General features: G+C 41.8%; 2 protein-coding genes across 5 annotated transcripts in view; one reads left to right on the plus strand and one right to left on the minus strand.

Moving 5' to 3' along the window:
- Positions 1 to 13839, plus strand: part of LOC132392446 (ly6/PLAUR domain-containing protein 1-like) — a 61196-nt gene extending 47357 nt beyond the window's left edge. Inside the window, exon 3 of the mRNA XM_059966302.1 lies at positions 13566 to 13839. Coding sequence (XP_059822285.1) covers positions 13566 to 13798 — 233 coding nt within the window. The 3' untranslated portion in view covers positions 13799 to 13839. The remainder of the gene's footprint in view (positions 1 to 13565) is intronic.
- A 232-nt stretch (positions 13840 to 14071) lies between these two features.
- Positions 14072 to 26584, minus strand: part of LOC132392445 (G-protein coupled receptor 39-like) — a 115528-nt gene continuing 103015 nt past the window's right edge. For 2 of the 4 annotated variants that reach the window (XM_059966298.1, XM_059966300.1), the window contains 2 exons: positions 22659 to 22715; positions 14072 to 14661 (listed from right to left, as the gene is read on the minus strand). In XM_059966298.1, the coding sequence (XP_059822281.1) occupies positions 14081 to 14661; positions 22659 to 22715 (638 nt within the window). In that variant the 3' untranslated portion in view covers positions 14072 to 14080. The remainder of the gene's footprint in view (positions 14662 to 22658; positions 22716 to 26584) is intronic. The other 2 variants (XM_059966299.1, XR_009511539.1) reach the window with 2 other exon arrangements.

Raw genomic sequence — 26584 nt, forward strand, 5'->3', positions numbered from 1 at the left:
TAGACACTGCCTGGCCTGCTAATTTCCTCCAGCATTTTGTGTGTGTTGCTTGGATTTCCAGCACCTGCAGATTCTCTCTTGTTTGTGATTGTATTTGCCTTCCTTACAATCAAATAAAACTGCAAGTTAACCTTTAGGAAATCTTGCACAGGCACTCACAAGTCTTGTTGCACCTCTGATTTTTGAATTTTCTCTCGATTTAGAAAATAGTCTATCTCTTTATTCCTTCTACCAAGCTGCATGACTATTCACTTCCTATATTATACTCCATCTGAGTCCTGACGAAGGGTCTCAGCCCAAAACGTCAGCAGTGTTTCTCCCTATGAATGCTGCCTGGCCTGCTGTGTTCCACCAGCATTTTGTATGTGTTGCTTATACTCCATCTGCCACTTCTTTGCCCATTCTCCTAATCTGTCCAAGTCCTTCTGCAGACTTTCTGCTTCTTTAATACTACCTCCACCTCTTTCATGTCATCTGCAAACTTCCATCATCGAGATCCTTGACGTATAAGTGAAAAGTAGTGCCAACACCAACCCCTGCAGATGCTAATAGTCACAAGCAGCCAACCAGAAAAGGCTCCCTTTATTCCCTGTCTTTGCCTTCTGCTAATCAGCCAATCCTTTATTCATACAAGGATCTTTCCTGTAATACCATGGGTTCTAAGCTCGTTTAGCAGCCTCATGTGCCTTCTACAGGCTTCTGAAAGTCCATGATTTTTTTTGATAATCATGCCTCAGAGAATTAGAACAGATTTGAAGTGTAAGATTTCCCCTTTAAGGAAACCATCAGCTTATTTTATCACATGCCCTTCAAGTACCCCAAAACCTCATCCTTTTCAATTACTCTACCAGCGAAGCAAATTGGCCTAACTAGCCTTTAATTTCCTGTCTTTTGCCTCCCTGTCATCTTGAAGAGTAGAGTGATATTTACAATTTTACAATCCTCTGGAACCATGCCAGAATCTAGTGATTCTTGAAATATCATTACTAATGCCCACACAATCTCTTCAGCTGCCCCTTTCAGAATCTGGGGATGTAGTCCATTTTGTCCAGGTGACTTCAAGCCCTTCAGTTTCTCAAGCATCTTCTGGTAATAGTAATTACACTCACTTCTGCCCCCACCCTGAGTCTGTGGCCTCTGCCGGTCAGAGTTGATAATGAATATTGCATCCGAGCTGTCTAGATATGCAAGCCTGGGCAGTCCGATATGGAGAGCAAGCTGTTGCCCATGTCATAAGCTCCCCCTCTCCACGCATCTGATGAGCCCAAAGGAACGGCACAGACCGATACAGTTTGATACGTTGGAGTTGCCAGTCAGCATTGAACTCAATGTAGGACTGCCTTAGGGACTTAGACTCCTTTGATGTAGACTCCTAAAGACTTTCCTCATGAGTGGATATAGCTGCAAGGTAGTGGAGATTGGAGATCAGAGTTTTCCTTCTCCTAGATGAGCTGCCAAGCACGGCTGACAAGCCCCATTTACCTGAAGTGACTGGTTTTAAGGTACCAGTAAGGCACCTTTGTCCGAGGTTACTTGAGGCACATGCCATTAGGAGCTGCTCCCTCATGCCTCTGTAATTCCTTTACTGCGTTACAAGATCATCTACCATATTGCGTATACTGTCTGCATTCACCTTCACACCCGCATTCATCATCCTTTTCCATTTTGTCCTCATGTTACTGAAAGTTAAATGCTTATCCCTTTCTAAACTTTTCAACCATATAACCATATAACAATTACAGCACAGAAACAGGCCATCTCGGCCCTTCTAGTCCGTGCTGAACCACTTACTCTCACCTAGTCCCACCTACCCGCACTCAGCCCATTACCCTCCACTCCTTTCCTGTCCATATACCTATCCAATTTTTTGTTAATGACAAAATTGAACCTGCCTCTACCACTTCTACTGGAAGCACTTTCCACACACCTACCACTCTCTGAGTAAAGAAGTTCACCCTCGTGTTACCCCTAACTGTCTGCCCCTTAACTCTCAAATCATGTCCACTTGTTTGAATCTCCCCTACTCTCAATGGAAAAAGCCTATCCATGTCAACTCTGTCTATCCCCCTCATAATTTTAAATACATCTATCAAGACCCCCCTCAACCATCTATGCTCCGAAGAATAAAGACCTAACTTAATTAACCTTTCCCTGTAACCTAGGTGCTGAAACCCAGGTAACATTCCAGTAAATCTCCTCTGTACTTTCTCTATTTTGTTAACATCTTTCCTATAATTCAGTGACCAGAACTATACACAGTACTCCAAATTTGGCCTTGTACAATTTTACCATTACATCCCAACTCCAATACTCAATGCTCTGATTTATAAAGGCCAGAATACCAAAAGCTTTCTTCACCACCCTATCCACATGAGATTCCACCTTCAGGGAACTATGCACCATTATTCCTAGATCATTCTGTTCTACTGCATTCCTCAATGCCCTACCATTCACCATGTTTGTCCTATTTTGATTAGTCCTACCAAAATGTAGCACCTCACACTTATCAGCATTAAACTCCATCTGCCATCTTTCAGCCCACTCTTCTAACTGGCCTAAATCTCTCTGCAAGCTTTGAAAACCTACTTCATTATCCACAATGCCACCTATCTTAGTATCATCTGCATACTTACTAATCCAATTTACCACCCCATCATCCAGATCATTAATGTATATGACAAACAACATTGGACCCAGTACAGATCCCTGAGGCACACCACTAGTCACCGGCCTCCAACCTGACAAATAGTTATCCACCAATATTCTCTGGCATCTCCCATCCAGCCACTGTTGAATCCATTTTACTACTTCAATATTAATACCTAACGATTGAACCTTCCTAACCAACCTTCCGTGTGGAACCTTGTCAAAGGCCTTACTGAAGTCCATATAGACAACATCCACTGCTTTACCCTCGTCAACTTTCCTTGTAACCTCTTCAAAAGTTTCAATAAGATTTATCAGACACGACCTTCCACCCACAAATCCATGTTGACTGTTCTTAATCAGACCCTGTCTACCCAGATAATCATATATACCATCGCTAAGAATACTTTCCATTAATTTACCCACCACTGACGTCAAACTTACAAGCTGATAATTGCTAGGATTACTCTTAGAACCCTTTTTAAACAATGGAACCACATGAGCAATACACCAATCCTCTGGCACCATCCCCATTGCAAATGACATTTGAAATATTTCTTTCAGAGCCCCTGCTATTTCTGTACTAACTTCCCTCAAGGTCCTAGGATATATCCTGTCAGGATCCGGAGACATCCATTTTTATATTCTTTAGAAGTGCCAGTCCTTCCTCTTCTTTAATCATCATAGTTTCCATAACTACCTACTTGTTTCCCTTACCTTACAAAATTCAATATCCTTCTCCTTAGTGAATACCGAAGAAAAGAAATTGTTCAAAATCCACCCCCCATCTCTTTTGGCTCCACACATAGCTGTCCAGTCTGATTCTCTAAGGGACTAATTTTATCCCTCACTATCCTTTTGTTATTAATATAACTGTAGAAACACTTTGGATTTATTTTCACCTTACTTGCCAAAGCAACCTCATATCTACTTTTAGCTTTTTTAATTTCTTTCTTTGGATTCTTTTTACATTCTTTATATTCCTTGAATACCTCATTTACTCCATGCTACCTGTATTTATTGTAGATCTCTCTCTTTTTCTGATATCCCTTGAAAACCACGGCTCTCTCAAAATTTTAACCTTTTCTTTCAACCTAACAGGAACATAAAGATTCTGTACCCTCAACATTTCACCTTTAAATGACCTCCATTTCTCTATGACATCCTTCCCATAAAACAAATTGTGCCAATCCACTGCTTCTAAATCCTTTCGCATCTCCTCAAAGTTAGCCTTTCTCCAATCAAAAATCTCAACCCTGGGTCCAGTCCTATCCTTCTCTATAATTATATTGAAACTAATGGCATTGTGATCACTGGACCCTAAGTGCTCCCCAACACAGACTTCCGTCACCTGACCTATCTCATTTCCTAACAGAAGATCCAACACTGCCCCTTCTCTAGTTGGTACCTCTATGTATTGCTGCAAAAAACTATCCTGCACACATTTTACAAACTCTAAACTATCCAGCCCTTTTACAGAATTGGCTTCCCAGTCTATGTGTGGAAAATTAAAATCTACCACAATCACAACCTTGTGCTTAGTACAAATATCTGCTATCTCTTTACAAATTTGCTCCTCCAATTCTTGCTCGCCATTAGGTGGTCTATAATACATCCCTATAAGTGTTTCTACACCTTTCCCATTCCTCAATTCCACCCAAATAGTCTCCCTAGACGAGCCCTCTAATCTATCCTGCCAAAGCACCGCTGTAATATTTTCTCTGACAAACAATGCAACACCTCCCCCTCTTGCCCCTCCAATTCAATCACACCTGAAGCAATGAAATCCAGGAATATTTAGTTGACGATCGCACCCCTCCTGCAACTATGTTTCACTCGTAGCTACAACATCATAATTCCAAATATCAATCCATGCTCTAAGCTCATCCACCTTTCTTTCAATGCTCCTCGCATTAAAATAGATGCATTTAAGAAACACTCCACATCTTACTCTCTGTTTATCCCTAACAATGCAAACAAATTTATTATCTTTTTCTTCCTTCTCCCCTACATCTTCAGTCTGAGTACTGCCACCTGCCTATCCTCGCTCACACACTGTCTACTAGCTTTCTCTATTTGTGAACTAACCTCTCTCCTAGTCTCTTCAATTTGATTCCCACCCCCAACCATTCTAGTTTAAAGTCTCCCCAGTAGCCTTTGCAAATCTACCCCTAGGATTCAAGTGTAACCCATCCTATTTGTACAGGTCACACCTGCCCCAAAAGAGGTCCCAATGATCCAGAAACTTGAATCCCTGCCCCCTGCTCTAATCCCTCAGCCACACATTTATCCTCCACCTCATTCCATTCCTACTCTCACTGTCACATGGCACAGGCAGTATTCTCGAGATTACTACCTTTGCAGTCCTTCTTCTCATCTTCCTGCCTAACTCCCAATATTCTCCTTTCAGGACATCTTCCCTTTTCCTACCTATGTCATTGGTACCTATATGTACCACGACCTCTGACTCCTCACCCTCCCACTTCAGGATATCTTGGACGCGATCAGAAACATCCCGAACCCTGGCACCAGGGTGGCAAACTACCATCCGGGTCTCCTGATCGCGTCTACAGAATCGCCTATCTGACCCCCTAACTATAGATTCCCCTATTACTGCTGCCTTCCTCTTCCTTTCCCTACCCTTCTGAGCTACAGGGCTGGATTCTGTGCCAGAGGCGCGGCCACTGTCGCTTCCCCCAGGTAGGCTGCCCGCCAACAGTACTCAGACAGGAGTACTTATTGTCAAGGGGTACAGTCACTGGGGTACTCTCTAGTACTTGACTCTTCCCCTTCCCCCTCCTAGCCATGACCCACTTGTCTGCCTCCCATGGCCCCGGTGTGACCAGCTGCCTGTAACAGTCACCTCCTCACTCTCCCTGACCAGACGAAGGTCATCGAGCTGCATCTCCGGTTCCCTAACACGATCCCTTAGGAGCTGCAGCTCGGCGCACCTGGCACAGATGTGGATGTCCGGGAGGCTTGCAGACTCTAGGACCTCCCACATCCAACACCGAGAACAAGCTGCCCTCACACTCGTACTGCCCCCTTTTCTCAAATAACAGGAAAAATTGAAGACTAAACCTACCTTGCCTCGCTCGTTTCCACCTAAGCCCGTTGAGCCCAAGCCCTTAAGCTTCACTTTGCTCTCAGCTCACTCCACTGCCCGCAAAACAATGCTGCCCGTTGTCTTCCTTTTAAATCTTCCACTGCCCGACGTCACACGCCTGCGCAGTCCCGCCTCTCTTTACTCCGATGAGAAGAAGAAAATATCAAAATGGCTCCTACCGCACTCTCACTCCGATTCTCAGACCTCCTTCTCCAAATTCTTGTCTTTTTGTCTTTTTTTGTCTTTTTATGTTTTTGAAGGACTTCAGTTACATCTCCTGCACCCTCCTTCCCTTTTATTTCATTCTCAGTTTTGCATACCTTACATTTAGTTTAAATACCCATCCCACAGACTTCAACTTTGCCCTATAACCTGCCTGTCCTTTCTTACAGTCTCACCAGACATTGCGTATGTATACCAACTGTCCCATCCTCTGCCCTATTATTCTGGGTCCCATCCCCCAGCCAAATTAGTTTAGAAATGTACAGCCCCAATTGATACATAAAGGGAAAATAAAAGGGTACATCAAAAACAGAAGTGATGGAGCAGATAAACCAGACACTATAGACAACAAACAAATTCTCCGAAGGTTACCCATTTTGTCATATTAATTTGATAAGATCTTTTGGATACCAAACATCAAATGAATAGATGTCTGTATAACCATCAGAAAGCATTTTCTGAATTGTTGCAATAGAAATTGTTTCGGGAACTTAGGATGACAAAAAGATTGACATAAAAGGTATAAGTATGTAGATGTTCCTCAGCCTAACAGATCATTTATTAATGGCGATGGATGTTGCATTCCTTAGGGATTTCTGTTAAGCGTATCCTATTATTTATAATACAACTCGCATTGCACGTGGGAAATTAAGATCCTGTAGAGTTAAGGTGAAACAAGGCTGGCAGCAGGCAATAATTGGACTGAATTCAGGACCTGTTTTAAAGTCATTTGTTCTGTCCTTTAAATTTTGATTATCAATTATACATTTATAATCAATATATTCCCTGTAAAACTGCCATACTTTGATTACAGCCTAGGATGAGATTTCCACTCTTCGATTTAAGGGAAAGGTGTAATTATTGTGTAATAAATTTACATAGACTGTGGCTATTATTAGGGTAAACATTTTAATTGACAATGGCAGCTGTTGATGTAAGAATTGTAAAGGTTCCAACATGGATTTGCTTTACTCTGTGGAATCATAAGATGCAGACTTCTGCATCACCATTCTGAGGTCTGACGTAACAGAGGAGCTTCAGAAACTAAATCCTGTTTAAAGACAAGTGGACTATTTTTTACAGTGCCGAAGTTGTTGACGAGATGAATACAGAGCCTCTGAGCTTTTCAGACAATCTGGGAAGTCGACAAGAGTGAAAGGACTGGGGCAGGTATGGGCCAAGTTTTTTTTCAGATTTCAGCATTTCAAGAGAATTATTGGGAACTTGATACATAGCTTTAAGCTGACCTAATACTTTCATTTTAAAATAATAACCCCCATTAAGGAAGGATGCTCCCAAGGACAGAAAGCTGTTCGCTACTACTACAGCTCACAACAGGAACTTCTGAGCTGTGGATGGGAGGAGAGTGCAGATAGGCTGAAACCACAACTAGCAAGGAAATCACAAACACAAGAGATTCTGTAGATGCTGAAAATCTGCAGTAATGCACACTAAATGCTGGAGGAACTTTAGCAGATCAGACAGCACCTAAGGAATGGAATAAATAGTTGATGTTCTGGGTGCATAGCTGCTGCCTGACCTGCCTACTTCTTCCAGCATGTTGTGTGTGTTACTAATGAGGAAGTGAGGTGAAAGTGACTCCAAACAACATTGCTGCAAATTTTTTGGGAAGAACTTCCACCACTCAACCAAATGAAGAGACGGAGAACAGGGTACTAATTACCAACCGATTGTTATTGGATCATACCGCTGCCACAAAGCAGAACATTTCACAAAGCATGTCAGTGATTCTGATCCTGATTCAGTTTCCCAGAATTTTACAGATAATACAAGTATTCTCCAGTTTATGGCAAGGTAAGTCTCCTGAGAATTATTCCTGACCTGAGCACTGTAAGTTGGAAATCAATAAAATTTGTGGGAGAGGACCAGAGAAATGGGAAACCAGGTGTATCTGCCAGGGCTCGGCCTCACTGACACAGTGAGTGGGTGAGTCTGCTCAGCACTGACAACCCTGGCTACCTTAACCTAGTGGCAGCTTGGTGGTGAACAAGGCTGGATGGGGTGAGGGTAGGTGTGCTGTAATTAGACAAGGGACTTGGAAATGACCCATTTTATTCCCACCCAGCAGAAAATCCAGCCTGCTGGTCTCCGAATGTTCTCCAACTGCACAATGTGTCCGTAAGCCAGATACTTGTAACCTGGGGAGGTATCTGTTTGAACCAAGAGGTTAACACCATACTGCAAAGAAGACTTTCCATGCATGAGGATCTTCATTTCCAAGTCAGGGATATTGAGAAATTCCTCCATGGTAATACAGTAGGACTGTCATGGCAACACATTATTTACCACCACCACCTCCCTGCTCCGGGACCTGGGATTTATCCCAGTCTCTGGAGCTGTTGGCCTATCGGTAACTGCGTGAGTCTTTTCCCAGAGATCTGCTGTTGTTCACTGTGAGTTAACTTTTAGTGTAAAATATAACTGAGAAGGGTTCAAGTAAACACAAAGGGGGAAGGGGACTAGTGGAATTACTCTGCTAGGAGCCAGTATGGATCTGTTGAGAATGGCCTCATTCTTTGCTAAGTTGTCAACTAAAATTCAGCCACCTTGAAAATTAAAAGCTTGAAGACTAAAACCAATGGATTCTTACTATCTGTAGAAATGGATGAACATGGATAAATGGAACAATGGTACAGGTTTGGTCCCTCTTGTTCCCATATTATTAATGCTGGCAACTAATGAAACAATGACAGTTTAACATATTTGTAGATTCAGGTTGCATGGCTTTCTGCAACTTGTCAGAAAGTCTTTAGAACACTGTGTGTCCAGGTGAGACTTACAACTATACCCTATCCCTATTATATGCGTCTTCAGACAATGCGTTTTCACAAAAGCTGGATGAACTCAGCAGGTCGGGCAGCATCCATTGAAAGAAGGAGTCAACGTTTCGGGTCAAGACCTCGCATTAGGTCTCTAATGCTGACGAAGGGTCTCGACTCGAAACGTTGGCTGCTTCTTCCAACGGATGCTGCCCGACCTGCTGAGTTCATCCAGCTTTTTTGTACGTCTTGATTTGACCACAGCATCTGCAGTGTACTTTGTGTTTACAATGTGTTTTCACAGTTGTGTGTCAAACCTATTTCTACCAATTTCTCCTTAGATGCATCCAAAACTCACAGTTATTTGTGCGTGTGCAGTGGATTCTGCGAGGCTGTTGGCCAACCAGTATCATGTGGGACGAGACGCACCACTTTCTTGCCAAAACAAGCCACGCGTGCACGCCTCACATTCTCACTCCCGCCAGTCTCACATTGGTAGTGGCAGCGTGTGGATGTGCAATCATACACTCTGAACCTTTTGCTGTTATCACCTACAGTGCAGTCATTTCGTGCTTGAAGTATTTAACCATGCCTCCTAAGCATCCTATGTCATGTCCTGGGCCATCAGCCAAGCAGCAGAGAACCCCTTTAACACTTGAAAAAAAGTTGGAGATTATAAACAAGGCCGTGTTAGGTGAAGGTAACATAGCTCTGGGATGCTACTTAGGCCTGGGTGAGTCCACAATCAGGAACGTAAAGGAAAATGCTGAGAAAATAAGAAGTGCATTGAATGATTCATCTCAAGTGTCTTCAAAGATTGTTACCAAAGTGCATCACCTGATTATGACAAAAATAGAGAAAGTGTTGAGTTTGTACATTGAGCATGAAACAAAAAAAAACACCAACACTCAGTTCCGATCATCTTCGTGTGAAAACTTTGGAAATTTATAGTCGCCTTTATTCAGAGACTAGAGAGGAAGTGTCAAGTGATATTGTTAGCTTTAATGCAAGTAGGTTTTCTAAGTTTGTTAATCGTCACAGGCTTCACAACTTAGCTGTGCGTGTTGAGCGAGCTAGTGCTGACCACGAAGCTGCTGAACGCTACCCTGTGCAGTTGCAGGCTATGATAGCTGAGTCAGGCATCACACCAAAGCAGGTATTTAATGCAGATGAGACCTGGCTTATTTTGGAAGCGTATGGCGAAATGCACTTACATAAGTAAGGATGAAAAGTCTGCGTCAGGTTTCAAGGCAGCAAAGGATAGGTTGACTCTGCTTATGTGTTCCAATGCTGTAAGATGAAGCCTCTCTTAGTTTACCATTCACTAAACCCCCATGCTCTTAAGGGTTTGAATAAGAAAATGCTTCCTGGCCACTGGGCAGCTAACAAGAAAGCATGGGTCACTGGTCAAGTTTTTGAAGATTGGTTTGCTAATCATTTTGCTGTTCAGGCTGAATGCTGCTGCCGGGGATAGAATCTGGGGAACACTTGGCACAAAAGGCGATGGACATGGACCCAAGTTTAGAACGGAATCAGCGTTTCAGTCATTCCCTGCCATCAACTCTTCTTTCCTACAAGCAGATTTATGCTGAAAAACAAAATGCTGCCAAGCAAACTACCCTCACCACTTTCTTCAAACCGGTGTCATCCACACCAACTCCACCTGAGCACTCCTGCCATCGACACTTCTGAGAGTTCCACTAACTTGCCAGAGATTTCTCTAAGTCTTCCTGCACCCCCTTGATGATCCTAATGACCCACAACCATCCACCTCATCCGTGTAAAGCTGCCCAACACCACTGCACAACCACTCATCTCCCGATGCCAACACACCTGCCACTGTTGCTGAGTACTGTACACCCATGTGTTAACTTTCTGTGATTTATTATGTTGAGAATTACCTTAAATTGATGAAATACAATGCGAATGTTGCCTTGTGATACTGCTTTTGTGTCGTATTGGTATGAAAATGCGAATAAATTACAGATAAAACACATTTAGGAAGTCCTCTGGAATGCATCCCTGTTTTCTGCATTTAAATAATTGTTCACATTATGTGTTTTCCACATTATGCATTGACTGCGGTGAATGTATCCCTCACATATCACAGGGATAGGGTGTAACATACAGCGTTCAATTCAACTGTCACATAGCATAATATTTCAAAAACTATCTCCTGGATTACCAGCTGTAATCTCATGCAATTTTCAGATTTAAATAGATAAACTGTTAACAGAGCTCTTTATCATTGTATGTTTGCATATGATGTTCATCATTTTGCTGACAAGAACATAAGAAGTCAAAGCAGAAGTGGTCCATGTCACTGCTTAAGCCAAGGGTTCCCAACCTGGACTCCACAGACCCTTTACTTCATGGTATTGGTCCATGGCATAAAAGAAGTTTGGGAACCCCTGGCTTAAACAGTTGTGTATACACTGTTGGTGTTTCGCAGCTGCTTTCTTGTGCCATCCATATTTTCCTGGGTTTTTATTCAATGGTTAATTGTTCTCTGTTTAGAATACATGGATATACATAGTTAAGCATGGACAATTTCAGAGTTAGAGAATTTGAGAAAACCAGTCGGTCTACATCACATTAATACATGCTGAACTCTGCATCTCTTCCCCTGACCCCAGGAACCAAAGTTCCAATGTCTTCAACCTAGAGAAAGAGCCTTTCACTGTCTATGGTCAGTTCCACTCAGAATTCTACATTTTTCATTGAGATCAACTCTTAATCTCCAGTGAGTGTAAACCATCTGTTCACTAATTTACCAGTGGGTAATCTCCACATCACAAATTTCACTAGCTTACCAGTGGGCAATTTCCACATCACACCTGACTGCTCAAAGGTTGCTTTAGGATACTGTTATCCTTCATGAACACATTATTAGCTTTCCTAGTTCATTATTATGCCAACCTTTAACTTTATGTATTTAATGAAATAGCGCAGGTCACTCTGCAATCTATTTACTATAATTTGCCACTGGAAATGCTCTGTTCATCCCACAGAAGGGAATAACCTCACATTTTCACACCATATATTCTATGTCTGCAACACACTCAAAATGCTGGAGGAACTCAGCAGGCCAGGCAGGACCTATGGAAAAAAGTACTGTCGACATTTTAGGCCCATTTGGCAGGATCCCATCATTTTTCCCATTAGCTTCCTCTATCATTAACCTTTCAAAGATAATTTTCTTACATCATCTGCAAAATCATCTGTGAGAGTAAGCGTTTAGCATGGACTAGAAGGGCCGAGATGGCCTGCTTCCGTGCTGTAATTGTTATCTGTTATAAAACTGGTATTCCTTATATTCTTCATTATCCATATGGATTGCCCATAGCCGATGCGGTTTACTAAATGAACTAATGTTGCTGAGATTAAAAACAATCAAATTTGCAAAGATCTGACATAGCTCAGTTACTTTCCCAGTTCCCCTCGGATATGAACTGGCACCAGCACTGTGTGGGAGCTTCTACTGCTCTGGGCATATTGGAGTGGAAGACATCACTCCCATATACTAGACCTCCTATGGGATGCTTACGTCTACCAACCAATCAGAGAGGGCCTTTATTCTGAAACAAGCAAAACTGCAAACTGAATTACAAAGTGAAGGAATATTGAAGAAATAAAACTGCACTTCCCCAGACGTGTTCTCAGGTTATTAAAAATAGGAGGAGATCGTGGTCAATCCAGTCCCTTCCTTTTCTGCTGACCTCCTAGTTCTAATGGACGGCGGACTCAAAAGGCAGTCAATTAAAGGACAACGATTTCAAGTTTGCCTGATTAATTTCTGACGTGTTTTCCATTATTATCTGTCACTTTAATGCATAACTCAATTACAGCATCAAACAGCTCTCACCTCGCAATCCAAGTGTTTGTACCTGTGTTATTAAAAAATTCAGATGGAATGAATGTCTAAAGATCTGTTAAGAATAGGGATGATAATCTCTGAGAGTGAAAGTTCACATGGACGTGACCCCTCTAGGAGAATGGTTATTTTGAGAGTATGGTTCTTATCATGCTTGAGTATGACAAATAGTGGCCTCTCACTTAATCAGCAGAAAAGAGGCAGATGTCATTACCCCTTGAAAGGAAAATCATAGAAGCCCACTTCCTCCAGCAAGCAAAAGTCCAATGAAGTGGGAGAGTGGAAAAGAAGATTAATAGCTCTTATTCCCAGCAGGATGTTTGTGTTTAATACATTAGTCATCTTTATAAATGGGATGAGAATTACCCTTTAAATTACCACATTCTGTAAGTTTAAAGCAGAAATTTAACTCTTTGGATAAATAGCCAAAGACGTTGTTTTCTTTTTCTGTTTGCATTAGAGTGAGCAAATACAAGAGTGCACAATAATGCAAAATAGAAATGCAACCAGTAACAGGTAGCAGGTTGCATCCAACCTATCGACTGTAACATTGAAGCAATGAGCTCTTCTTGGTCTTCCCTCTCGCTGTGGAAGGAATGATATCTCTTTTCCCCTTGTTAGAGAGAGAGAGAGTCAGACTGTCGGGATGAACACTAGTTTTTGATGGACTGTCTTTGGGGCTTTGCTGTTGCTTGCTTGGTGGGTGATGGGAATGCTGATGCTTTCTGCTGGGGGAGGGTTGATGCTGCTTGATAATGGGAGTGGGGGGGTTTAGGGGATCTTGCATTTTCTCTGTCATTCATTCATTCTTTGGGGTTTTTTCTGTTTTGAGGATGTCTGTGAAGAGTAAGAATTTCAGGCTGTATACTGTATACATTCTCTGATAATATTTGGAACCACTGAGCTTATCTTACCCATGCTGTCTTTCTGTTTCCAGGGGTCATGTACCGAAAGTCCTGTGCTGCTTCTACATCTTGCCTCATTACGTCTGCAGGTTATCAGTCATTTTGCTCCCCAGGAAAGGTGGGATCTGTATGCATCAGCTGCTGTAACACTCCACTTTGTAATGGACCCCGACCCAGGAGGAGAGGAAACTCATCAACGTCTCCCAGAGCAAGTCTAAAGCTCTTAGCTGCTGTTGGAATACTCACATCGACACTTCTAACATAAACTCATAAAGTGACAGAAACTTTGAGAAGATTAATTACCATTGTAGGAGTTCTGAACTTGCTCCCTTGTTTGCTGCTAGCATTTCACGTGCAGTTCTGAAACACCTTGCATCACTAACAAGAGACAACCACTATCTAAGAACATTACTAGCCCACAGAGACAGTTTCCATTGTTAACTTTATTGAAATTTTACATGGCACTGTATCCTTAAGGTTAACACTGACAGCACTTTAAAAGTTTTCTTATGGCCTTTGTTTGAAGTATTTATGTTTTATAAAAGCATTATATCTCTGTTTCACTGATTTCATTTGGTTGCTCTTTTAAATGTACCACTGTGGTTTGTTCCGGTGATTGCGGCTCAGAGTTAATATCCCACACCTCAGGCCTTGAAACCAGATTGAATCCTGTTGACTTTGATTCTGTTTTAGGATCGCAGTTCTGATGTGACAATGGTTCAAGCTCAAAGACCTTGTCTCTTACCATTGGAGATGGAAGACTCCGAGGGGATTTCCAGTGTGAGTGGACATCTTTCCGTGGAGCAGGAAGGAGGGATTTTGTTGACTGAGGAGTGTTGATCTTGGGAATGGTATAATTTCTGTTTATCGTCTGCATGTTCCGATGCACAATGGAAATTTTACAGCGCAGAACCTGCATAAAGACCGCCCTAAACTGCCTGGAGGACAGACAATACAGCAGTGGATTTAATACTGAGCTGAGGTAAAAGAAAGTATCTGAGATAGGCATCAGGATTAAAAAAGCTTTGAGGTATGCAATTGTCCAGTGTGATCTGGCCTTGGAAGCTGCCATGATCCGTCGAATTTGCAATGGTGTCCAACACACAACCAGAGTAACCACAATAAGCACTGCGGAAAGAAAGAGAAAGAAAATTATTTTTGAAAGTATCTTGTTTTGTTTGCTCCATTGTACATTTTTTTCAAATAAACTAGTAACACATTGTCCTGCTTTCCTGAAGATAGAATGATAAATGCATAATTGCATTAAGTTCAAAAGGTTGGAACAGAGAATGCATGGGAAGTACTGCAGACAAACTCAGTGTACCTATGACCCCTGTCTCTACATTTAGTGTACTTGAAGAACAAGGACATTGTATAATAAACGTAAGCTAAAAAAAAAACTCCTGTGATGTGGAACATAATTTTAATATTATTGATGACTGGTTATAATCTTAATGGGTAAGAATATTTTTGGTTACCTAGTTAGCTTGTGATTTTCAAATTTAAATCAAATCAAATTCAAGATTAATTATCATTCAACCATACATGAATACAGCTGAACATAACAGCATTACTCTGGGGCCAAGACGCAAAACATGCACAGTGCATTCAAGATAGCTAGCACACATAGGGTCATGCAAAATATATATAAAATAAATATTATTATATAATATACATAAGTCCCAAGTCCCTGAGTGATATGTCCCACAAATTGGTGGTGCTGTTGCCAGCGGTCTGCAGACAAACACACATGCACAATCCAGCTTGTCATTCCACCAATCGGACACTGGAGGGCAGCACCAATGGGAGAGGCCAACCTCAACCCGCTACACTGTCTCCAGCGTGCCTTTCCTGGATTGCAGTAGTAGGCAAGCCCAAGGCTTGACGCCTAGTCCTTGCTGCAGCCAAGGCCATGCAGCTCCTCTGCCATCTGTCACACACCAGCAATTTAATGAAGAACATTTGTAAGTAACTATTGTTATTTTAGAATATACTGTCAGCTATAGTTCCCCTTTCATTCACTACCTATTTGGTGCAGAGGTCGTAACACATTGGTCCACATATGGTCTTCAGTGTACTGGAGGCAGGCAGTGGAGCAAGCAAATTGAGCATCTTCCTGGTGTCATCCAGGAGAGGCCCTTGATTAAGCTTCACTTGCACACACTTGGCAAGCTGCCTGTTCATGCAAATCAACTTCCCTTAATGTGACATCCAGTAAGTAATAGTGACATTTTCTGGAGGCCTCAAACTTCTGATGTTTTTTGCCAAAGCTGAGGGATGTCAGTGCTCAAGAATAGAACATTCCGGGTTAGAGGTAATAAGTAAGATGCGGAATAAGATTATATTTACTCTCCTGCAGTCATACATCTTCTGTCTTGAGTACCTGCAGCTACCAGAGCAAGCAGACATCCTTTCTGTCAACTGCCTTGAATTCAGTGCCACTTAACAATATTTAATGGATGTTCACGAATTCACTACACCATCCACATCCAAATACTGATTATGCCCAACAAAAGGTGCTGTTCATTGTAAGACCCATGTTTTATGTAAGGCTTTTGCAAATGACTTTTCCCTTTCATCCTCAAATCTTATCACTGTATTTGTGAGATAATTTGTCTATTTTTATGAAATAATCCCTATTTATTAAACAGAAGGAACTGTATCATTCCTCCAGTTCTATGTAATTACCTGCAGTGCTGAGGAACAGTATCTGCCTGAGGCAGTTGTTATACTCTGCAACGTATTCTAAAGCTGAATTTAGTCCTTCTGTCGACTTTGATAATATCTGCCTAGCAGCTGAACAGCAGCAGCATTTTATAAATTAAGACCTGGGAAAAAATATTTAAGCTTGCTAATTACAGAGATACAAAAGAGCTGACAGAAACAAAAAGAAAGGTGATAACAATGCCACTGTTGCAATAATAAATCTGGCCTGTCGCTTCCTTAATGGCGTGTTCCTGGTTCTAATTCACCACAGTGAATGTGCAGGCCAGGTTACTGACAGCCCAGTGAATCATTCATGCTTGTATGTTACAACCAGTAGAATGGCAGTACGACACCATATGATTATTATTATTTTGTCTGTTCATCAAATACAATGGTGCATTAGATAATTAAAACATTTATAGAGTCATAGAACACTACGGTGCAAAAACATCTGATCCATACCGAACCATTAATCTGCCTGCTTCCATCAACCTGCACCCAAACCATAGCCGTCCATGACCCTATCTAAATTTCTCTTAAATGTTGAAATCAAACCCGCACCCACCACTTGCACTGGAAGTTCGTTCCACACACTCACCATCTTCTGACTGAAGAAATTCCCCCTCATGTTCCCCGTGAACATTTCACCTTTTATGTTTGACCCATGACCTCTTGTTCCAGACTTTACAAGTGTATATATTTCTTCATAATGGAAGTAATTTTTTCTTATTTATATGAAAAATTAATATGTTGTTTGATTATCATTATAATGGCTTTATCTGGTGCTTTAAGGAGTGAAGAGATGGCCTACTTCATCACGACCCACCATTTAATGGGCCACTATTTGATCTGGTTGGTATAAAACCATAACAAATGTGACCTAAAATAATTATTGAAATCACTACATAAATTAAACCTTTTTTGCTTATCTACAATATAAAACAATCCAAACCACGTGATATTTTAATTTTCTTCAGTTATTACAAGAAGAAATTGACAGAATTTTAATGCAATTTAAGAAGAAAGAAAAACAATTTCTGAATTACCTGATATTAAATAGTCAAAGACAAACATTCAGGATCAGAACCTGAGGTATACATAGGTATATGTACTGAAATTTGTGTCTATGCAGCAGCAGTAGTACATTGCTAAACACAATAATAGAACAAAACATGAATTACAGTAAGTAGATATGTTAAATAGTAGTGCAAATATAAACATAGTGAGGTAGTGTTCATGGGTTCAGTGACCTGATGGCAGAGAGGAAGAAGCTGTTCCTGAATTGATGAGCGTGTGCCTGATGGAAGAAATGAGAAGAGGGCATGTGCTGGGTGATGGGGCCCTTAATGGTGGATGCCATTGAGATGAGGCACTGCTCCTTGAAAATGTCCTGGATGCCATGGGCACCTGACACCTTAACAAGGACAATGTTATGCACATTACTAGATTTAAATTTTTAAAACCTCTCATATGTTTTCATTTTGAAAGACCATTTTATATGACAAATATATTAGAAAACTGAAAGTTTGGTGAAGGAAGAAAAGAAAAAGTAAAGATTTGAAGCTTTTTCATAGACTAATGAAGCACTTTTCCCATGTAATTTTGATTACCCAGTTGAGTATAAATGGAAACCAGTAAACCAAACTGTTCCTATTGAACTTCATCCAAACAACTGATAAAAAAGGCTGTACAATGCTCCTGTCTTCCCCTCTCCCTTAGAAAGCCAATTACAGGCAGCTGACTCTGTCTGTCTTCAAGGTGAACATAGTGGTAGAAGATGAATGAACTGTACAATTATGATTCCTGCTGAAACCTCACGATAGTGAACAAGAAATTGTCTTCCTGCATGAAAAGCAATCACTGAGTCCAAATATATCTGAGTTGCTCCTCCTACGTCACTTTGCTTCACAGCCTCCCACTTATACCAGTCTGACTTGATTTAATAATTTAAACCAGACCAGATCAGGTTTAATTCCACCAGCAAACGTCATGAAATTTGTATATAAAATTAAATAAGTAGTGTAAAAAGAGGAAAAAAAAGTAGTGAGGCAGAGTTCATGGGTTCAGTGTCCATTCAGAAACCTAGTGGCAGAGGGGAAGGAGCTTTTTCCAAATCGTTGAGTGTGTGCCTTCAGGCTCCTGTACCTCCTCCCTGATGGCAGAGGGGAAGAAGCTGTTCCTGAATCACTGAGTGTGTGTCTTCAGGCTCCTGTACCTCCTCCCTGATGGCAGAGGGGAAGAAGCTGTTCCTGAATCGTTGAGTGTGTGTCTTCAGGCTCCTGTACCTCCTCCCTGATGGCAGAGGGGAAGAAGCTGTTCCTGAATCGTTGAGTGGGTGCCTTCAGGCTTCTGTACCTCCTCCCTGATGGCAGAGGGGATGAAGCTGTTCCTGAATCGTTGAGTGTGTGTCTTCAGGCTCCTGTACCTCCTCCCTGATGGCAGAGGGGAAGAAGCTGTTCCTGAATCACTGAGTGTGTGTCTTCAGGCTCCTGTACCTCCTCCCTGATGGCAGAGGGGAAGAAGCTGTTCCTGAATCGTTGAGTGTGTGTCTTCAGGCTCCTGTACCTCCTCCCTGATGGCAGAGGGGAAGAAGCTGTTCCTGAATCGTTGAGTGTGAGTCTTCAGGCTCCTGTACCTCCTCCCTGATGGCAGAGGGGAAGAAGCTGTTTCCAAATCGTTGACTGTGTGTCTTCAGGCTCCTGTACCTCCTCCCTGATGGCAGAGGGGAAGAAGCTGTTCCTGAATCGTTGAGTGGGTGCCTTCAGGCTTCTGTACCTCCTCCCTGATGGCAGAGGGGAAGAAGCTGTTCCTGAATCGTTGAGTGTGTGTCTTCAGGCTCCTGTATCTCCTCCCTGATGGCAGAGGGGAAGAAGCTGTTCCTGAATCGTTGAGTGTGTGTCTTCAGGCTCCTGTACCTCCTCCGTGATGGCGGAGGGGAAGGAGCTGTTCCTGAATCATTGAGTGTGTGTCTTCAGGCTCCTGTACCTCCTCCCTGATGGCAGAGGGGAAGAAGCTGTTCCTGAATCGTTGAGTGTGTGTCTTCAGGCTCCTGTACCTCCTCCCTGATGGCAGAGGGGAAGAAGCTGTTCCTGAATCGTTGAGTGGGTGCCTTCAGGCTCCTGTACCTCCTCCCTGATGGCAGAGGGGAAGAAGCTGTTCCTGAATCGTTGAGTGGGTGCCTTCAGGCTCCTGTACCTCCTCCCTGATGGCAGAGGGGAAGAAGCTGTTCCTGAATCGTTGAGTGTGTGTCTTCAGGCTCCTGTACCTCCTCCCTGATGGCAGAGGGAAAGCAGCTGTTCCTGAATCGTTGAGTGGGTGTCTTCAGGCTCCTGTACCTCCTCCCTGATGGCAGAGGGGAAGAAGCTGTTCCTGAATCGTTGAGTGTGTGCCTTCAGGCTCCTGTACCTCCTCCCTGATGGCAGAGGGGAAGAAGCTGTTCCTGAATCGTTGAGTGTGTGTCTTCAGGCTCCTGTACCTCCTCCCTGATGGCAGAGGGAAAGCAGCTGTTCCTGAATCGTTGAGTGGGTGCCTTCAGGCTCCTGTACCTCCTCCCTGATGGTAGCAACGAGAAGAGGGGCATGTCCTTGGGGTCCTTAATGAAGGATGGCATCTTTTTGAGGGATTGCCTTCTGAAGCTAATGCTGGGGAGGCTGCTGTCCATGATGGAGCTGACTGATTTCACAACCTTCTGCACTTCTTTGGTGGCTCCTTTATACCAGACAGTGATACAGCCAGTTAGAATGCTCGCCATGGTACATCTGTAGAAATTTGTGAGTGTCTTTGATGACAAACCCAATGTCCTCATACTCATAATGAAATATAACCGCTGTTGTGTCTTCTTCGTAAATGCATCAGTACGCTAGGCCCAGGATAGATCCTCAGAGATGTTGACACCCGGGAACTTGAAATTGCTCACCCTTTCTACTACTGATCCCTCGATGTTCACTGGTGTGTGTTCCATCGTCCCACCCTTTCTGAGGACTCCAATCTGTTCTTTGGTCTTACTGACACATAAATAGTCAAAGACAAATATTGCTGTGAAGTCTTAACTGAAAGAAATCTCTGCTTTACTAGTAGATTTCACTGTTCAATAGCTTTCATATGTTTTCACTTTGAAAAGCAATTTTACAAGCTCTGCACATAACTCCATTTGAAAACTAAAAGTACAGTGAAAGAAGAAAGAAAAGTTATGAATTTTCTCTGCTTTGGCTTAAACTCCACTGCAGGGCTGTGAATTTGGGGAGCTGTGACACCAGTCACTCAACAATTCAATTAGGTTAGATGGTTCGGTTACTTAGCTACATAGATTGTCCCTATGTGTAGGTGAGAGGTAGAATCGGGGAGAGGGAATGTGGAACAACTGAAATACGAGATTAATGTAGAATTATGTGTGAGTGGTTGGTTGTTAGCTTGGACTCCATGCTGTACCCCTCTATGGCTCCTTAAAGGATCTTTCTATTTTGATCTAAAACTAAATTGTGAGTTCAAATAGTTTTTCTACTTTAATAGTCTAGACTTCCTGAGAAATTGTAGGAATTCTGTGTAAATGGCCAACGTTCTAAAAGGCTGCATCACTGTCTGGTAATATGGGGGGTGGGGCTACTGCACATGATCGAAGTAAGTTGCAGAAAGTCAGTTCCATCATGGGCCCGAACCTTCATAGTGTCCAGGTCATCATTGAGGACCTTCATCACACAGGTCATGCCTTGTTCTCCAGGGACAAGGTTGATGGCTCACACTTAACAATTCAGGGACTGCTTCTTCCCCTCTGCCATCCAATTCCTGAATGAACTTTGAACCCATGAACACTATCTCAGTACTTTTGAATTTCCTCCTTTTTGCAATACTTATTTCATTTAACTATTTAATATATACTCATTGTAATTCACAGCTTTCTTTTTCTCTATTATCACATATTGATTTGTATTGTTGCTGCGAAGTTAACTAATTTCACAATATATGCTGCTGATATTAATATTGAACATAGACTTCTCTAACTTCGTTAATGCCCCTCCTCCCCTTCTTACCCCATCCCTGACATATTTAGTTGTTTGCCTGTTCTCCATCTCCCTCTGGTGCTCCCCCCTCGTCTTTTCTTTCTCCTGAGGCCTCCCATCCCATGATCCTTTCCCTTCTCCAGCTCTGTATCACTTTCGCCAATCACCTTTCCAGCTCTTAGCTTCGTCCCACCCCCTCTGGTCTTCTCCTATCATTTCGCATTTCCCCCTCCCCCCACTACTTTCAAATCTCTTACTATCTTTCCTTTCAGTTAGTCCTGATGAAGGATCTCGGCCCAAAACATCAACAGTGCTTCTCCCTATAGATGCTGCCTGGCCTGCTGTGTTCTACCAGCATTTTGTGTGTGTTGCTGCTGATATTAAATTTGATTCTGTTACAACAGTCAGAAAATTTGGGACTCTGGTTCGAAAACTACAATTTAATTATGTTTAAGACCAATAGATTTTTAAATTTTATGTTACATTATAATAAATTTTTATAGCACTACTCATCTTTGAAGGTTCTTGAATGTTTGATTATGATGACAAACATTCGGTAATTATGACAACCTTTAAGTTTGGGACTGTAGCTAAATCATCCATCTGCAAATCTGTAGGCAAGTTTACTATTTACATTTAAGGACCAGATTTAAATATTTAAAAATATGTTTATTATCAAAGTATATATGCAGTATGCAGGAATATAAGTGCTCCTCCAGGCCCTGCCCATCCTCCTTGTTGATAAAATCACCACTAAAAGACCTATCCCAGTAGGTGATGACCCAATATACAAGCAAGCATTCTCTCCTGGAAGTTACTGCAACGTTTTCCCAAAAACATATTGCAGTTAAGCTACTGGACCAGGAATCCGAGGGCTGAAGTCATCAAAATTGAGTTCAAATCTTACCAAAGCAATTGAATTTAATTTCAAGTAATTAAATAAGTAATGAGCATTGAGAATGCCTCACACTTTTCACTAATGTACTTCACAGAAAGAAATCTCTTCAACTTATCTAGCCTGGTGTTTATGACTCACAGTAATCTGTTTAGCCCTTGTTTTGAAATGTGGCCGCTTGGTGTAGGTTCAACCATTTTGTGTGCAAAATTCCATCAACAATGTTGAATACTTTAGCTTTGCTTAAAGGAGAATCACTGTACGGTGTCCTTTGAAAAGATCCTTGATAGCTGATTTAACAACCGTACCAACAGGCAGAATTTTAGTGTAGTTTTCCATCTGAAGGTCAATAGCATTACCAATGAAGCACACCCAATTAGACTCCTCCGCAGGGTACACACACTCAAATTTGAAAGAAGGTCTGGCCCCACGTTTCTCTGACTTTCTAATCATTTTTCTATGCTGGTCTTATCAGAAATGTGTAGGAAGAGATTAGCAATTATTTTATTTACAGTAATTCTACTTACTTTTCCTCAAATATTTTGGGCAAAGGGCCTGTTTCAATGCTGCACTTTTCGATGACTCTAAATTGATAGATATTGCAGAACCAATCAGAGATTTATACACACAAGCATCTAATTACTTTGTTTAAAAGCAAATAGCAAATCAAGTCAAAAGTTGAGGAAAAATATCAAAAATCATGATGAATCCTTATATTTAGTGTCCCTTGGATCAGCAGGACAAACCTCTGCTCAATCAATTGTATTTTTCAGGTATAGCAGTCCATTTACTCACAGCGAGGTCATACATACCGAAAATGAGGAATGAACAACTGATTTATTTGGGTGGAATTGGTTTTGCATAATAGTCAGGGAAATTGGAGAATTGACTGCTCTCATTTGAAAAGGGAACACAAAGCGCAGCCAGCTTCTTGCCTTCCTACAGCATGCAGCCAAAAAGAGTCAGAATCCAGACATAAACAGTCTTCCTCAGAATTTTGATCTCAAATCCTTAGTGGAAAATCTGATACACTTTTTCTCTGTAGGCAGACCCAGACTTCAGACACACATAATCAGCAGCTTGATGTGTAAAGAAGAATATTGTTTTCCACATTGCACATTTGGTTGCACTAAAGTTATGACTTAAATGATCAGTCATCTGTGAAAGAGTAAAAGAGTTTCCTGGTCAGGAAATAGGAGTTGAATATGATGATTTCCATTGCTTTCTGAGTCAGCCAATAAGTCATGAACTAGATGCAAAGGTATAGAGCATGGGTAGCTATGAAAGAACAACCAAGTGAGGGAACAATTTCTTGTTCTTTTATTGTTTTACTTCTTATAGAAACATAGAAAAACTACAGCATAATACAGGCCCTTACCTTAGAAATTAACCTGGGTTACACATAGCCCTCTATTTTTCTAAGCTCCATGTACCTACCCAGGAGTCTCTTAAAAGACCCTATCATATCCGCCTCCTCCAACATCACCAGCAGCCCATTCCACGTACTCACCACTCTCTGAGCAAAAAACGTATGCCTGACATCTCCTCTGTACCTACTTCGAAGCACCTTAAAATTGTACCCTCTTGTGATAGCCATTTCAGCCCTGGGAAAAAACGTCTGACTATCCACACATTCAATGATATTTTTATATCTTCAGAAAATGGTTTAGCAAGGGGAAAGGGAAAAATTCAGATGTTATTGGTGATACTGCAATCCCCTAGGGCATAGTTGCACAATTGAAACACATACTATTAATAACTGCTCAGCTTTAAGCATCAAAGCACTTACACTGAGCAGCAACTGTTCATGTATTCAGAGAAACTGGGCTTACGTTAGTGGCCAACGTCATCCAATGATAAAAGGAATGATGTTACTGAGATAAGACCATAAGGCATAAGAGCAGCATTAGGCCATTTGTCCCATTGAGTCTGCTCTGCCATTTCATCATGGCTGATCCATTATCCTGCTTAACCTCATTCTCTTGCCTTCCCCCTGTAACCTTTCATGCTCAGATTACTCTATCAACCTCTGCCTTAAATACACTCAATGACCTGGGTGTGGCAACGAATTCCATGAATACCATTACCCTCAGGCTAAAGAAATACCTCCTCATCGTCATTCTAACTGTGCATTCTTCTATTCCTAGGCTGTGACTTCTGGTCCTAGACTCACTCATCTTTGCCACATCCTCTCTATTTAGGCCTTTAAAAATTGGATAGTGTTCAATTCAATGAGGTCCACCTCATTTGAATAGAAACCCAGAGCAATCCGATGCTCTTTATACGTATAAATAACCCGGAATTATTCTCGTGCATCTCCTTGAGCACTCTCCAATTGTCAGTGTGTTCTTTTGTAGACAAGAAGCTTGAGATCTCATCCTTAACAATTGACTCTAATATCTTCACAACCACTGTGATTGTATTAACCAGCCTATAATAGCTTTTCTTCTGTCTCCCTCTCTTCCTCCAGAACCATGCCAGACCTAAAGATTCTTGAAAGACCATTACCAATGCTTCCACAGTCTCTCCAGCCACTTCTTTCAGAGCTCTGAAGTGTACACCATTTTGTTCAGGTGACTTATTTACCTTCAGAACTTTCAGCTTCCCCAGCACCTTCTCCCTAGTAATAGCAACTGCACTCGCTTCTGCTCCCAGACTCTTTTGAACCTCCAATATACTGCTAGTGAAGACTGATGCATAATACTTATTCAGTTTGTCACCATTTCCTTGCTCCTCATTACTATCTCTCCAGTGTCATTTTCCAGCGGTCCGATATTTCCTCTTGCCTCTCTTTTGCTCTTTATAGAGATATATATAAATATATTTGTGATGTTCGATATTATTCCCTCACTACCCTTCATGTTTCATCTTTTCCCTCCTTATTGGAAAATTTTTGGTTGCCTTTTAATAATTTTTAAAACTTCCCACTAATTTTTGCTATATTATATGCCTTCTCTTTTGTTTTTATATTGTCTTTGAATTCCCTTGTCAACTAAAATGGTGTCATCCTTCCTCAGACCACTCCTTCTTTGGAATGCATCTGTTCTGCACCTTTCAAATTGCTCCCAGCCACTCCAACTATTGCTATTCTGCCATTATCCTTGCTACTGTCACTTCCCAATCAATTTTGCCCAGTTCCTCTTCCATACCTTTACAATTCCCTTTACTCCACTGTAATACTGATATGTGTAACTTTAGCTTCTCCCTCTCAAATGACAGGGTGAATTATATCATATTATGATCAGTGCTTCCTAAAGGTTTCTTTACCTTAAGCTCCCTAATCAAATCCAGTTTAGTACACAATGCCTAATCCTGATTAACCAATCCCCTTGTGGATTCAACCAGAAGATGCTCCAAAAAGCTATCTCATAGGCATTCTAAAAATTCTCTTTCTTGGGATCCAGCAGTAACATGACTTTTCCAATCTAATTGCATATTGAAATTCCCCGTGACTAATTCGTAACATTGCCCTTTTGACATGTCTTTTCTATCTCCTGTTGTAATTTGTAGCCCACATTCTAGCTACTTTTCAGAGGCCTTTATATAACTCCCATCCGGGTCTTTTTACTCATGCTGTTCTACCCACAAGGATTCTACACCTTCCAATCTTATGCTACTTCTTTCTGAGGATTTGAATTTGTTTGTTATCAACAGAGCCACCCACACCCTCTGCCTACCTGCCTGTTCTTTCAATATATTGTGTACCCTTAGATGTTAAGCTCTCAACTATAATTTTCCTTCAGCCATAGCTCAGTAATGCCCACAAGGTCATCCATGCCAATCTCTAACTGTGCTACAAGTTCATCTATCTTATTCCGTATACTGCGTTCTTTCAAATATTACACCTTCTGCTTGTATTCGTCACCCTATTCAACTTTATCCCCATGTTACACTGCAACTCTTCCCACTGACTGCAACTTTGTCCTATCATCTGCTTGTCCTTCTTCACCGTCTCAATGCTTCTGGTTGTAAACCACCTGCTCCATCCTGAACTCTATCAATTTGGTTCCACCCCCCCACCCCCGCCAAACTAGTTTAAACCCTCGCTGACAGCTCTAGATATTGGTCACCCTTGTGTTCAGATGTAACACACTGCTTTGTACAAGTCATACCTTCCCCAGGAAAGATTCCAATGATCCAGAAGTCTGAAGCCCTGCTTGCTGTATGGTTTTTCGCCCACATATTCATCCTGCCAAATCTTTCTATTCTTACCCTCATTGGTGCATGGCACAGGCGGCAATCCAGAGATTACTACCCTGGAAGTCCTGCATTTCAGCTTTCTACCCAACTCCCTATGCTCTTTCTTCAGACCTTGACCCTTTTCCTGCCGATGCCGTTGCTGGCAATATGTATAAAGACTTCTGACAGCTTGCACTCCCCCTTTAGAATACTGTGGACCAGATCTAGCATCTCCCTGACACTGGCACCTGGAGACAAAGTACCATCCGGGGAC

The sequence above is a fragment of the Hypanus sabinus genome, chromosome 4 (genome assembly GCF_030144855.1).
Source record: "Hypanus sabinus isolate sHypSab1 chromosome 4, sHypSab1.hap1, whole genome shotgun sequence".
Taxonomy (NCBI): Eukaryota; Metazoa; Chordata; class Chondrichthyes; order Myliobatiformes; family Dasyatidae; genus Hypanus; species Hypanus sabinus.